The 14,460-nt window shown below is 47.7% G+C and overlaps 1 protein-coding gene across 5 annotated transcripts in view; it reads left to right on the forward strand.

The window, feature by feature from the left end:
* Nucleotides 1–14,460, forward strand: part of IGDCC4 (immunoglobulin superfamily DCC subclass member 4) — an 86,627-nt gene that overhangs the window by 63,314 nt on the left and 8,853 nt on the right. For all 5 annotated transcript variants that reach the window (XR_015275701.1, XM_023933801.2, XM_023933802.2 and 2 more), the window contains 9 exons: nt 914–1,084; nt 1,664–1,897; nt 6,233–6,340; nt 6,603–6,786; nt 7,430–7,557; nt 7,729–7,899; nt 8,393–8,530; nt 8,991–9,096; nt 10,006–10,240. Coding sequence is in view for 4 of the 5 variants with exons in the window: in XM_023933801.2 (XP_023789569.1) it covers nt 914–1,084; nt 1,664–1,897; nt 6,233–6,340; nt 6,603–6,786; nt 7,430–7,557; nt 7,729–7,899; nt 8,393–8,530; nt 8,991–9,096; nt 10,006–10,240 (1,475 nt within the window). In the remaining variant the exon portion in view is untranslated. The remainder of the gene's footprint in view (nt 1–913; nt 1,085–1,663; nt 1,898–6,232; nt 6,341–6,602; nt 6,787–7,429; nt 7,558–7,728; nt 7,900–8,392; nt 8,531–8,990; nt 9,097–10,005; nt 10,241–14,460) is intronic.

The following is a 14,460-nucleotide window of genomic DNA, read 5'->3' on the forward strand; positions in this document are numbered from 1 at the left end:
AATTCTATGTGTGCTTGCTTTGCAAATCCTTCTGGGTATTTGCTCTTAAAACTGTCAAAGCTCTGCAGCTTCTCACTTCCCAGGGTCATGATTCTTCCTGAGAGTGGGATGGCGAATGTGATGAGGTGCTGGACATGTTCCCATGTATTTGAACTGGATTAGTAGTCTGTGCTGTGACTCCTGGCTCTGGTTCTTTTGCCTTGAGCCTGCACATGGCTCAGTGGCATCATAAAACCTTGGAAACACTTGCAATCCAGGGATCACACTCAGCAATACGCTATTACATAGCAGAGACAGTGCTCCTGGCTGAGTTAACACCAAGGGAAGCTGAAATCAAGACCTGTGTGTACTCTCAACAGGCCACATGAATCTTCAGCAAAACCAGTTAGCTGATACAGTGAAAATCGCAGCCTATTCTCAGTTTAAATTTCCTGTTACCTCCCTTATGAACTTGGGTGGGCTGAAGAGGGAGCAGTAAAACCTCTGTCTGGTGTGGATGAGGGTGTGAATTTTGCGGAACGTGGGGCTGCTGGACAGTTCTGGTTCACGTTAAGGTGAGGGTTTAAATACAGCAATGAGAAGCACTGGAACATGCCATCAATTCCCATTAGCTGTGCTCATGTTCCACCATCACATCATCAGAGCAAGGTTTCTGACAGCTCCCTCTGGGCAAGCTCTGTGGTGCTAAAGGCAACCTGCAGTTTGGAATGTGATGAAGGGAGTTGTCAGTCAGAAGATCAGCTCTGACCAGCCTTACAGTTTCTTTCTGGTGGCATAAGACTGCTCTGGGCAAATCCAAGCCAGCCCAGGGCGTGCAGACCAAGATGGGATAATGAGGCTTGTGGCTGCTCAGCTGTACTTCCCTTTGGCTGGGAAATCCCTGTTTTCAGTGGTGTCCCCTTGGTTCCAGCAGATCAGGTCACCTCCATCGAAGTGGGTGGAAATGAGACCCAGATCACCCTGTACTCGCTCCATCCCAACAAGGTGTACAAAGTTCGGATCGCAGCCAGCACCAGTGTGGGATATGGGGCCCCTTCCGAGTGGACCCAGCATCGGACTCCTGACAGAGACAACCAGACACATGGTAGGAGGCTGGGGAATGCCTGGGATTTAAGACAGGGTGGGGGGAACGTAAGGCATTTTCAGAGATACTTGCTTTCCTTTGGGAATTACAGCCATTGGTTTTGGGCAGACAGAAGTTCTCACCTTTACCTTACTGCTCAGCAGCCCCTGTACATCTCACTGCTTGCCTGGGCAGTGAGGCTTTGCTCCCTCCATGTGCAGCTGTGAAAGTTCTTAAAAAAAAGAAAACAAACAGAACTCCAGATCCCAATGTTAAGACATTCAGAAGTGAATAAACAATTCTGCCAAACAGAGCCAAGCCCATGCCAGTATGCAGCAGTGGTTAAAGATGGTGATATCTCAGAATATGCTGAGGAACTCCCACAGTGGCTTTGTGACATCGTTGTTTCCTGTATCACCCAGCTGGGAAAGCCATCGGTAGAGTGTGAATGTCCCACTGTCAGGGAGTGGAGACACCCCACTCAGATCAGCCTTTTCCTCACACTCTTCCCTCACTGCTGAGGGACCAGGAGGATTCAGTAGACCAGGGAAATGGAGACATATGGCTCAATCTTTTTCTCTTGTCTTCTTCTTCTTCCAGTTCCATTTGCCCCGACAGAATTAAAAGTCCGAGCGAAGATGGAGTCTCTCCTGATAACGTGGCAGCCCCCAGCAAACCATGCCCAGATATCTGGCTACAAGCTCTACTACAGAGAGGTGGGCCCAGAGGAGTCCAGTGATGAGAGCCCTTTGGATGGTGCTGAAGATGAGAGCTGGGATGTAGGACCCATAAAACTAAAGAAGAAAGTGAAGCAGTACGAGCTGACTCGACTAGGTTAGCTGGCTGCATCTTCCTAGCACTTGGTGTGGAAACCAGGGTCCGTCTCTTGCACTTTGTAGCATCCCAGGATGCTCCCAAGAAGCATCTCAGTTGTTTGCATGACTGGAGATACATAGGGCCAGGACCATCTGAGGTGCTTTAAGATCATCCAAAATCCTTTCTGGAGTGGCACTCTTGAGGCTTGTATTGAGTAGAGTTTAAAGCACAGAAATTTCTAATGCAAATTTAGCAGGGATTTTAACCAAGTTACCAGTATACTTAGTGTATGTTAATAAGTGGTTCTTAATTAATTAGTGTTTTTATTGAGTCACTGTAAAGAGTGCTGTGATTGAAATCTCCAGTCAGGACAATGATCTCTCCTTCCCTGACTGTTTCTAAGGAGCTCCATAATTGCATGCTGTTTGAAATTCTCTCTATATTAAAATGCAGAGATGGAATAATTCGCAGCATACTAATTTTAGCCCAGTATTCTCCTCCATCTCCCACTAAGGGAAAAGGGATGGAAGAGTGAATGTCCATGACTGGACAAGATCTCAGCAGCAGTGAGACCTGCCTGCCTGGCTCAATGTGCTTGGCATTTCCCACAAGGGGTTGTGTTCCTAATATCTGATTGTATTAATTAATTGATTTAGCCATTGATACAGGATGGAGAAGAGAGTAATGACAGATGCATCCTTGAAAGAGGCTTTCTGCTTCCTAGAGTTCTTCCATCCCCCACTTCATGCTTCACCCTGTTACTGCCCAGTGAGTGGAGACTGTAGGGCACGTGTCTGTTACGCTGGTTCATCTTACACTTGGAGCATATATATTATGTACAGCATAAAGGTCAGGCTGCAGCACCTGAGAGGACTGTCTGTGCCACCTCTAAGTGGGGTTCCCAGCTCTGGCACAGCCATCTTGCCACTGAGAATATTAATAGTGATGAGTTTCTCTGAAAAACTTAGGTCTGTAATTTTTGCACAGAGGAAACCACATGTGAACATCATCACGTGTTGCTCCAACCACTGGCAAATCAGTTGGTGCAAGGGCTGGGAATGGGCTGAATTGGTTCCAAATGCTCTGGTATGATGATGCTGAGAAGGCTGCTTGTTCTTCTGTAATTACTTCCTTGAATTTGGTCATCCGTCAAGCCCTAATGGTTTCCGTATGATTTGGCGGCTGTGCCTCGGCTATCGCTGTGTCAGGAGCTCAGGCTCAGGTTTCTCCCAGCCCAGGATGTTCCCTCTGCTCCCCTGTGCTGATGAATGATGTGCTCCTGCACGTGTACAGTAGAGGAAGGGTCAGGCTGTGATGAGGAAGGGAGGGGGGTCTGCACATGGATCAAGGAGGAGTGCTTGGGATTTAGAAGGGTTTAGTTTTAAGTGCAGAACTGCTCTGTGCAGTACTTAGGGCTGCAGCTTGTAGGCAGAGCAGGTAGTGGTCTCAGGAAGGGCTGGCAGCCCTAATGGGATCTGGGCTGATGGGGAATTAGCTGGGAGGGTTTCCCAGATCAGGGATGTCTGCCTGGAAAGCACAGCACTGGAAACCTCTCCTGAGATCCCTCTATAAAAACAAATACCCAACACTGTCTCTTGGGATTATCTTCAAGAGTCATTGAATCCAACAGCCTGGGTACCTCAGTGTTGACCAAAAATGAAAGCAAATTCTGTCCAAAATGTCTTTTTGACACTAACAAGCTTGGGGCATCGACCATCTCTCTAGGAAGCCTGTTCTGGTGTTTGGTGTCAGGAAATCCCAGGTTGGGCATGGGCATACCAGGCTGAGCTCAGATGTGGTGTGTTCCATGTCAGTGCAGACAAGGTCCAGAGTGGTCATTACATGTCCCTTTGGCTCCCAATCCATAGTGTCACTGAAGCCAGTGCTCTGCCCCTTGCCTTGGTTTGAGCTGTGGCTTGAAACAGAAGACTTCTCCCATCTCGTGCTAATCTCTGGAGCAAGCCGTGTCTCATTAGAATGGTGTCACTAGTGGTACCTTGTGTCTTATCTGAGAGGTGTGTGCTGCAGTCCTGTGAGAGAGGTCAAGGGCACACAGGAAATCCAGCAATTTCATGAGTCCACAAAATCAGAAGGAAGCTTTCCTGAATCACCAGGAGGGGTTTTCCCTGAGAGTCATTTTTAGTGACTTCCATTGATGTTCTAGCACTTACTCTCTGTACTGAGGTGCCACTACCAGGGCCATAATTTATGTGAAAAATAAGTGGCAGGGATCTGATCCTACCTTCCACATTCCCATGAAGGAAGATTGCATTCCTCTAGAAGTAACTCTCTGGAAATCAGGGTGTTTTCCCACTTAAAGGGAAGTATGGCTTCTGGCACATGGCCAATATGGACACCTTGAAACGCTGAGTGAAGCAACATATTTAGCATATTGGATATATTATGCAGCCATCCAGATTAGTGATTTGAAATGATCTGGACTAGATTATTCTGTTTATATTTAATGTATGATGGAATGCAGTGAAATACATCTGTTTTCATGCTGCCTACCAGCTTCTTGACAGCTTGATAGAGTTTTATGTCTGCCTCTTCTAAGAGCTTGAACATCTGGGCCTGTGTATAAAAATTGAAGCCAATCCTCTGACTGAGAAATCTGAAATACCCCTATTTTCAGGATGTGAGGTGCTTGATCTTGCAGTCGAGCTCCCCTGGTGTCACATGTAACCAGCTGCTGTATTGATCCTGCCCAGGGATGGAGATTGAGGACTTGTCCTTTCCTTCACTCCATTCTCCAACAGGAGTTGCCCCAGCTGCATCACACCTGTGAGCTATTCCTCAAGATTTTCGATGGCACTGTCCACTGCTCATGTTCCAGTGAAGCCCAGCCCAAGGCTCAGGCAGAAGGAGAGTGTGATGCTGGCAAGAGATGGGCTGGGGGTTCTTTGTTCCACTGAGCCCATGGTTCCAGCCCTTTGGAGGTTGAGTTCCCTTTGGCCCTTTCCCACTTGTGTGGGTTTGAAACATTTTAATGTGGCTGGAGAGTGTGAAAATGCAGATCAGGCTGTCTTGGAGGCAGATAAAACTCTGTTTGCTTTTGAGATTCTTTGGGGAAGAAAAATGTGGCTGAAGTGTTTTTATATTCTGAGCGTGAGCGTGTGTTGTGGAGCAGAGAAAGCCTTTGGTAATTGGTACCATCAGCCACTGGGAGTGTAATCAGGGCAGTAATAATAAAATTGGCATCAATAAAAAGGGTTTCATTCTGCTTACGTTGTCTGGCAAAGAGTGCAGTGATCTGTGAGGGCAGGGAATGAAGAGGCATGTCCCAAATTAACGAACTTCATCAATGTGCTGCAGCCAAGGCAACAAAAGGCAGAGTGGACTGCTCTGGCTGAGCTCCTGAAGGGGCTGGCTGCTGCAGGGAATGTCTTCTTTGAGAACTTTATATCTCCCAAGCTGTTTTCTTTGATTAAACATCTCCATTAAAAATGAAGAAGCTGATGAAAGGCTGGAGGAAGGAGGGAAGTGGATTTTAGACCAAAGCACTGCTTGGAGACAGAGCGTCCTGTCCTGCAGCTCAGTTTGAGATTCCCCAATGTGTGAGGCTCTCTGATGAGAACATGCAATGAGGACCCTCAGGTTTTTGCTGTGGGTTTTCTGTGCATTGTTGCTTTTCTAATTGCAAATTGGTAAGCTCTACTGTGGAGGCAAAATAGACACCATGCAACAAAGGCTGCCAGTGACTTAACAGGGTGTTTGAGGATTTGCTGGAAGGAAGATTCTCACAGCAGTGAATAAATCAGAAAGGACTTTAGAAACAGGAGGTGCATTTTGGGGGAGGAGAGAATGTCCTCATTGCTCAGAAATAGACAGTGCAGTGCAGTCACTTCCATGTGGAGAGAGGAGTCAGCATGTGTAGGTTTTTTTAGTAGTTTGTAAGGGAGGAAGATCTGGAGATCCTGAGTAGATGTGGAAAAGGCCAGGACACTGATCAACCCTTGAAGGTTGCTGGGGCAAGTCCATTTCCTGCTGATAATTTCTGTCAAAAGTGAGGGGAGAAGCAAAGAGCAGCTGTGCTGGTAACATACACCAGCTGTGAGACAGTGTTTGTGTGTGGGAAGCCTGTAAGTGGAAGGGGGACTCCCTGCTGTAATTTAGGCATTAGGTGATATTTACTTATGTATAAGGTAACAAAAATGTATTTATTATGTTCAAGCTACTTTCTTGGATGGTGAGAAAAGCTGGCACGATCAAAGAAAATGTCTGACTAGGGGGGGTTGGTGACAAAAATAGCAAATATAAATAGCAAATAGCATATTAATATAAATATATTAATATAAATATAATATAAATAAAAATAGCAAACTCAAGGCAAGCCCTGATTGATTTTTCCAGCTCCTGGGAAACTGTATGAGGTGAAGCTGGTGGCATTCAATAAACATGAAGATGGGTACGCGGCGGTTTGGAAGGGCAAGACAGAAAAGGCACCTGCAACAGCAGTAGGTGAGAAATGCCCTTCAATTGTTGTGTCTCTTCTGCTTGGCTTCAGAGGAAGGGTAGAGGGATTACAGAGAATGAACTTCAAAAAGGACAATACCAAAATAGGGAAGGTCATGACATAAGGGAACTCCTTTTGACAGTCACTGCATTGAAAGGAGAGAAAGGAGCAAAATATTCCCCTTTTCATTGGGTTTGTTCTTCTACTGGGTGTGAGTGGCATTACTGTCATGTACACCTCCACATCTCTTTTTGTGCTGCACCATAGATCCCCCTGTGCAGAAGGGGCCTCCACTGCCTCCAGTCCAAGTCTATGCAGAGTCCAACAGCTCAACTTCCATCTGGCTCCGCTGGAAGAAACCTGACTTCACAACAGTCAAAATTGTCAACTACACCGTGCGCTTCAGCCCCTGGGGCCTGAAAAACGCCTCTCTTGTGACGTACTACACCAGGTAAAGAGTCTGCCATGTGTTGTTCATGTCAGGAATGAACATGGGGCAGGAGGAAATTGCATGGAATTGCCAGAATTCAGCAAAATCCTGGGTCTTTCATATGCTGGGAATATCTGCTGTGGTCACAGATAATGTTCAGAACTGCTGAGATGTGGTAGTGGGACTTGTCTTGACTTCAATACCAGGGAATCATTTACTGGTCTCTGCATCTTTTTTGCTGCGGTTGGACCTTACAAACTTGTTAACAACATGGCTGGGTGCAGTTATGGGTTGTTCAGTCAGGATTTGTGAAATGGTCCTCATAAGTTTGGTCTATAAATTGCTAAAGTTTAAGCAGTTCTAACATTTTGGGGCTGTATTTTACATCTGAATACTTGTGTCCATATTTAGCCTCTAACCAGACTGTTTTCCACTTTTCCCTGCAAGTGTATCAGAAGTGGTCCTGGAGACTGGGAACTGGTTTTGTTCTGTCCCTGGGAGCTGTGTGTTCTTGCATTCACATGGCTGCAGGGGATGTGGCTTTAGGTGGAAAGAGAGTTAGGGTAATCTCTTAGAGTGCTCCTGGTGAGGCATCAGTGTGGTCAGTGTGACGTGGGAGAACCCTCAGGTGTTCACAGCCTCGTGCTGTGTCCTCTCTTTCCAGCTCAGATGAAGACATTCTCATTAGTGGGCTGAAGCCCTACACCAGGTATGAGTTTGCTGTGCAGTCCAACGGTGTTGGCGTTGACGGGCCCTTCAGCAGCGTGGTGGAGCGCTTCACCCTGCCCGACCGTGAGTGTTTATGGGACCCAAATCCTCATCTCTCCTGGCTTTCCTTGAGTCATCCCTCCTAATGTGACCCCTCAAAGCTCTACCTTGAGTACATGCTGGGAGGCCCTCTGGGGGTGAATGCTCTGCTCCTCTTCCTGCTGCTCAGGCCAGGTCTTTATCTGTCTCTGCCAGGCCCTTCCACTCCTCCGTCTGACCTGCGGCTGCACCCTCTCAACCCCTACGCTGTCCAGGTGCACTGGTGCCCACCTGTGGAGCCCAATGGCATCATTGTGGAGTATCTCATCCTGTACAACGCCAACAACACACAGCCAGATGACATGTGGACCTTGCTGACACGAGAAGGTGAGCCTCCTCCAGGTACTGTAATACCCCACAGTCCTCCTGCCTCCTGTGTCTGGTTGCTCAGTCTTGCTGCCGTGATTTCTGCCTCACTTTGCACACAGACAAATGTTCAAGAGCTCATCATGGCAGTTTTCTGGAAGCATCTGCTGGACCTGGTCATAGTAGAGAGTCCAGGGACGTGGCTACTGAGAGACATGAAATCATACATCACTGGGGCTAAAATAGCCATTATCATCCAGGAAATACCCCACAGATGCAGCCTGGCAGCCAGTAATTCCTAGAAAAATGTGTGCCAGAAACATCATGAGCAGTCTGTATTGTCAGATCTGTAAGCAGGAAATTCATTATTACTGAAGAGGTGTGTGGAATGCACAAAAATACCACAAAATCCCTCACTTCTGATGGTCCAGCAATTCCATAGCTGCTTTGCTATAGCCTCTGAATGCTCGTAAAACAGAACATTTTAAATCTCTTTTGTTTTGCCTTTGGTCAGGAAACATCTTCAGCACTGAAGTGCATGGCCTGGAAAGTGATACTAGATACTTCTTCAAGATGGGAGCAAAGACAGTGGTGGGATCCGGTCCCTATTCCAACGTCAAGGATGTGCACACCCTCCGGGAGAAGCTGTCTGGTATGAATTCCTCCTTACCTCAGGGCAGGAAGGGAATTGCATTGCTGGAGACTGATTTGTCAGCAGTGACATTTCTGTTTGCCAAGCAATTGCCTGGTGTTGCTGTGTAGGATGCAAGACAGGATTTTCTGCAGGATCACAGCAGAGCCCTCAGATGTGCAGCTCCAGAATCCATCCTCATCTCTTCCCCATCCTGGTTCCTCTGGAAGGGCACGTGGAACCTGCATCTTGCTGTAGCATGACATTAATGAACATGCATAGACACCTGTTTGCTCTAAATCATCACTGGCAAGAAATTTTATTGTTTTATGTGTAAAGAATCAGAACCACAGTTGGGTTAGAAGGGTCTTTTAAACCTGTTTGGTTTAATACAGCTGGTCCTTCTCTGAACTTGATACATTCTGTACCCTCTTCCTGCTAGCAGCTGAAATGATGTGGCTGTTGTTCCTTCCCCTCCTAGATGTCCTGGATATCCACTCTGTGACAGGGATCATCGTGGGGGTGTGCCTGGGGCTGCTCTGCATTCTCTTCTGCATGTGTGCCAGCTTCCGCAACAGCAAGCACAGGTGGGTGGCACCTCAGGTAAAGGAGGCTGCTGTGGAAGGAGACAAAAACACTGTGAGCTGCATCCCCTGTTCAGCTGGGCTGCTTGGGATGTGGTGTAGGGGACAGTTAATGCACAGCTTGGATCTGTGGATCCATGGATAAGGAGTATATTTAATATAATCTTTTCACTAATTTGTTTTGTCAGTAGTTTCTCTTCAGTTTGTGTTCTTAGACTGGTAGAGGTTTCTTTCAGAGAAAGAAAAAGTCCCAAGAAAATGAAAGAACCAGTTTATTACCTGTGTCTGTTGGTGTGGGTAGTATTTTGCTTCTGAGGTTGGACAGCTCTAAGGATGTTTGGAAATGATTTGTTAACTTCCATCTGGGAAAACGATGAAAGACTTCCCAGTGAGTGACAGGCTGGTTTAAGGAGGATTGGATACAGCCCAAAGCCCTCTGCTATCCCAGGGGTCTGGATGCAGCCACAAGCATTTGGAAAGACCACGAGCAGAAAACAGCTGAGTTGTTCAGAAGAGCTGTGAGCTCACAGCAGGTCTTGGGGCTGGGAACAAACAGCTTCTGAAGTCTCGTCCTAGTGTGTCCACTAAACTTTCCTGTCCTGTAAAGCAGTGGTGACAAGGGTGACACAACTTCCTGTGGGCCAGGGTGGGTGAGCACCTGTTTATGCTGGGACCTGTGGTCCTTGCCCTTGGGGTTTGCTGGCAGAGGGATAGCTTTGCATCCCTCAGCAGGATTTGTGCCAAATGAGCTTTGGCATTAACCAAGGTGGTGCAGAGATATATCTGCAGTGAAAGGTGTTACAGTGGGATGTGATGATAAAGAATATCCCCAGGAGTGGCAGGGCAGGGCTTGGGGCTAGTCACTTGCACAAGGACCAGCTGAGATGTCAACTCTTGCTTGTTTTCCCTCAGGGAGGCCCTTCCAGGCCTGGATTCCCAGGCTGCTGGCAACCACACGTACTACCACAGGAGCAGGCAAGGGGTGGCCTCTCCCAGTGCCACCCTGGACTCGCATGAGCTTGAGTCCCTCATGTCCCCGCTCCCGGAGGATGCACCTGTGCCCCTGGGGGACATCACAGAGCTGGCAGAAGTGCACAGCCTCATCCACACGAGCCTCCCTGAGGACATCTTCCATGAGAAGAGGAAGGTAGGGGCTTATGCATGTGGTGACTGGGCTTCCACCCCCGGCAAGATCCTTTGTTTGGTGTGTGGCTGCTGGGAAGCCAGGGTGGGATCCTATCCTCGTTCTGCAGTGCCAGAGGTCTTTGCTGCAGGCTGGTGTTAGGCAGTCACACATTTCCCTTCTCTCTAAAACTTGACTGGCTCAACCTTGGCTGCTGGATCTAATTTGAGATCCCTGTGCACTTTTCATCTCCTGGGACAGTGACCCCTCAATCTGAGAAGCTGCTGCCAAACTTGGTGCTGCAGAAAGCTGTGGTATTCGTGTTGCTGTGGCATGTGGATGGTGGGAGGAAGTGTGATGTCTAGAGCAGACACGTGGCCTTCCAGGATTCTCTTCTGCTTGGACTAAAAGGAGCTGTCTCCATAAATAGTGTGTTCACTGAAATACTCTTGAAGATAAACAAGAGGTGAAATTGTAGGGTTTTTGTGAAACCTTATTTTTTGAAGTACTTTTCCTGCCCTACTTGGTTTGCCTGACACTGCATTGTCTTTCATTCCTCCCTGCCCATTTCCTTTTTCAAGCTTGCATGAAACATTTCATTCCATTAGGGAACCTTTAATTGGCCTAATTTAGTTAATCTGTTTATGTCTCTCTTTGTAGCCCTGGGAGAGCATGTAAAGTAATTAGGAGGTTCAGTAAAACAAATGCATTGTGAGTGTGTGAGATTTCACGTTTGCATCAACGATGCACTTGTGTGTCACTGGAGGGAAGGTGAGTTCAGGTACCTGGCTGACCAGGAGCCCTGTCCATGCTGCTAGAGGCAGTACAGGTGTGATCTTTTGGAAACACAAAGTCTTCTGCTGGCTTTAGTACCCCATGAGCTGAAGGAGAGGCTGTTTGTTTGCAGCCAAGCCACATCTATGGATTTTGGTGGAATGTGGCTGCCTGTCTGGACCCAAGCCGAAGAGTGTGAGGAATTTCCTACAGCTCTCTCAGTTAAATAAGGAACAAATGTTTTTGTGATGGGGACTTACCCCTGAGAACAGGTCATGGTGGGGGGAAGTTTTCTTCTTTGTGAGGCCTTTCTGGGGGCAGCATATCCAGATTTCTCTTCCAGAGCAGCAGTCTAGCCTGCAAGGGCTTGCACCAAGATTTGAGTATGTGCAGAGCAGGGCTGGGAGAGGGCAGTGCCAAGGCCCGGCCACGTGGGGCTCAGCCTGAGAGCTTGTGGCCCTCAGAGTGGGCAGTGCCCAGCAGCAGAATTACCCACACAGACCAGAGCTTTGGGGGAGATGGACGGTTCTGGCTGTAGAGTTTCCATTATTGGATGGGGAACGGCTACTGAGAGATAAATTCACTGAGGATTGGTCTGGGCTTTTTTTGATGGATGTGGCTAGGGAAGCAAGGGTAACTGGGAAGCAGCCACCCAGAGAGCAGCGTTCTCACCCGTGCCGACCAGGAGGGTGACCTGGAGGTGAAGGAGATGGAGTGAGGGAGCAACAGGCTGCTGTTGCTGGGAGCGGGCACTGGAGGGAGATGTGATCCCACGCAGGAGACCCTGCTCCCTGCACTGCCCCGTTCCTGCTGGAAGTGCCACCTGAGCACCACTGCTTCCTTTCTGTACTCCGACATGTATAATCAAGTGTGAAAAGAATATGGCCAAGAAACACCTTTATGCTGCAGTGGCCAAGAATGATGATAGTGATGTTACCTGGCTGGGCAGTCAGAGAGTTGGGCAGGTCTCAGGAATGGTGCCCACAGCTGATGTAAACCAAGTCAGGAGCAGTTGTGAGTGTGTTCATCTCCCTGACTGTACACAAAATGCCACTAGTCGAGGCTGTGGAGAGGCTGTGGGTGTCCTGTGTGCTGCAAATAGCTTTCCCCAGCATCCATTGAAGCTGGAAACCCCCAGGGACCCTGCCTGGAACAGAATGTTGTGGGAGCTTTGCACCCTGCAGTGACCAGCTGCCTTTGTTGCCTTCTCTTTTCTCTCTCATGCTGTGTGAAGTTGGGGCTGTGAAAATCCATGGCAAGGAATGGAAGAGAGCCACAGGAAAGAGAAAATCATTGTGGAAGGAAATTCCTGTCCAGCCTGGCAAAGAGAAGCTCCCCAGGGCATTCTAGGTTGGATGCTACGACTTGCAGTCCTATTCACTGAAGAGAGGGAGTGAGAAATGCCTCAAGGATCCCTTTTGTTTAGCAGCATATCATGTCACCACAGAGCTGGGCATGTTGGCAGGGCAGACCCGTGGCTGAGGCTGCTGGCACTGCAGGGCAGATTTGTGTAGCTGTGACTTCCAGTTGCCTGCTTGTCCCTCTGCCCTCAGGTTACACTCTTGAAACCTGGTTTGTGTTGGCTGGTTGGCACTTTCATTGGCTGCTTTGTGCCTGCAGGCTGTTCCCATGCTGACTCATTACTTACCATTCCATGGATTATTCTTTATTGTTTTTATTCTTGTGGCAGTCTGAGGTTCCAGTGGAGATTGGATGCTCCATGTTAGACAGAAAGAAGGGACTGTCCCCATGCCATATGGAGTCAGAAGTGAGTGAATGTCATTTTACAGGTGTGGGGACTGGAGAGCAGACTGAGGGCAGGAGGTCTTTAAAAATTCTGAGATTGGAACTGATTCCTGCAAAGAATTGTGGGTAAGGGTTGTGAGGTGTCCCCTTGGTCATTTTCAGGTCAAGATCATCAGTTCCTTCAAATTTAGGGCTGTGATTCTTCTAGAGCTGTTACACATAGTGCTGGAGGTGCAGGGTGGTGCAAGTGGAAGGTGGGACAGTCCCAGAGGAACCTCCTGGACCCCTCCTGTCCCTGCCTGCAGGACAGCAAGGTGCTACTGCAGCCAAGGCATTGGCACAGGACCCCTCTGGTTGCTCACAGGTCCGTTAGGTAGGAGTACAGTTGGCCATTCAGTGGTTCATTTTCCTTCCTTTATGTGTTTCCAGTGGTCACACACAAGAATTTCTAAATACCCTGACAAGTGGTTTTCCTCTCTTACTCTCTTCCCTTGCAAGCACCCCCTGGACTGATGCCCTCTGTAGTCCTGTTGTAAATGACACAGTCGTGCACAGGCTGTGGTGATGCAGCTCTGTCTCCTCTGACAGATGGACTGAGGATGATAAAATGGCTCTGCTCCAGACATCTCTGTCACTGCTGCTTGTGGGCCAAGCAATTTAAAGGGTGGGGGAAAATGTTAAAAAGCATCTGCTTTCCATGGAAGACTTCAGTTTTTCATTGAATGAAGCCAAACCCAAGCATTTTGGTTTGGAAATGTTTGCTGTTGTTGTTCTTGTGAGCTGGAGCCTTCCTTGCTTGCTGCTCTTCTCCTTCCCTGTGGGCCTCCTTCCCACAGGACTGTATTTCCCACAAAGCATCCCTGTGACTCGGAGAGCAGAAGCTGTAACACATCAGGGAACTTGGATCTACCCAGGTTGTTTGTCATTTTCGTGTTGAAATTTTCCTGTGTTGAAAAGAAGTCCCAGTGATTTCTGAGAAGCTTCAGACGAGGGCTGTGCTCCTGGTGACAGCAAGCAGAGACTCCTTTATCTGCTGGGGAGAGGTCTGTGTTGTGCTGCATCCCAGCTGTGGGCAGGGATGTCGCTGTGTTTGCGTGACACGGAGCTTTCCCACTCCCGCCTGCTGCTGTTCAGCAACGAATCCTTTCTTCTGCACCACTCTAAAAAGCTGGGCACATCTGAAACATCCCCAACCTTGTTTTGCACAGGACTTCAAGATACTTTAAATAACCATCCTGAAAAAACAGGGAAGGTTTCAAGTTGAACTTTTGCTGTGTGTTCATTTTCAGCTCATATATTTGCATGAAATCATGACTTGTCACTGAGAAGGTAACACGATCTAGGCACATTTTTACCAATTGGAGTCTTTATAAAAAGGCTAAAATGAAAAGGCTTGTTTGCTTTGATAAGGATTTAGCTGTAATGGAAATGTCTTTTATTGGAAGATGTTTTTATTAGTTTTCATTCTTGTGTTTGGAGTGAACTGACAAAGAGATTTTTCCCTCTTTATATTAGTATTAGACTGACACTCCTTGCTCCTTGCCTTCATTACTGTGTTGTAAAAGAGACCAAGAGAATATTTCCTTCCTTCAGCCACCCACTAACTCCCCTTGAGTAAAAAGAAATAGTATCATTTATTACACCAGAAAAATGCTGCTTAAAAAAGCAGTGAAGCTTTCAGGCACACAAGATTTCTTCAGCTCTGTGATGAAAACCGTCCTAGA

Source organism: Cyanistes caeruleus, chromosome 13 (assembly GCF_971803275.1).
Source record: "Cyanistes caeruleus chromosome 13, bCyaCae1.hap1.1, whole genome shotgun sequence".
Taxonomy (NCBI): domain Eukaryota; kingdom Metazoa; phylum Chordata; class Aves; order Passeriformes; family Paridae; genus Cyanistes; species Cyanistes caeruleus.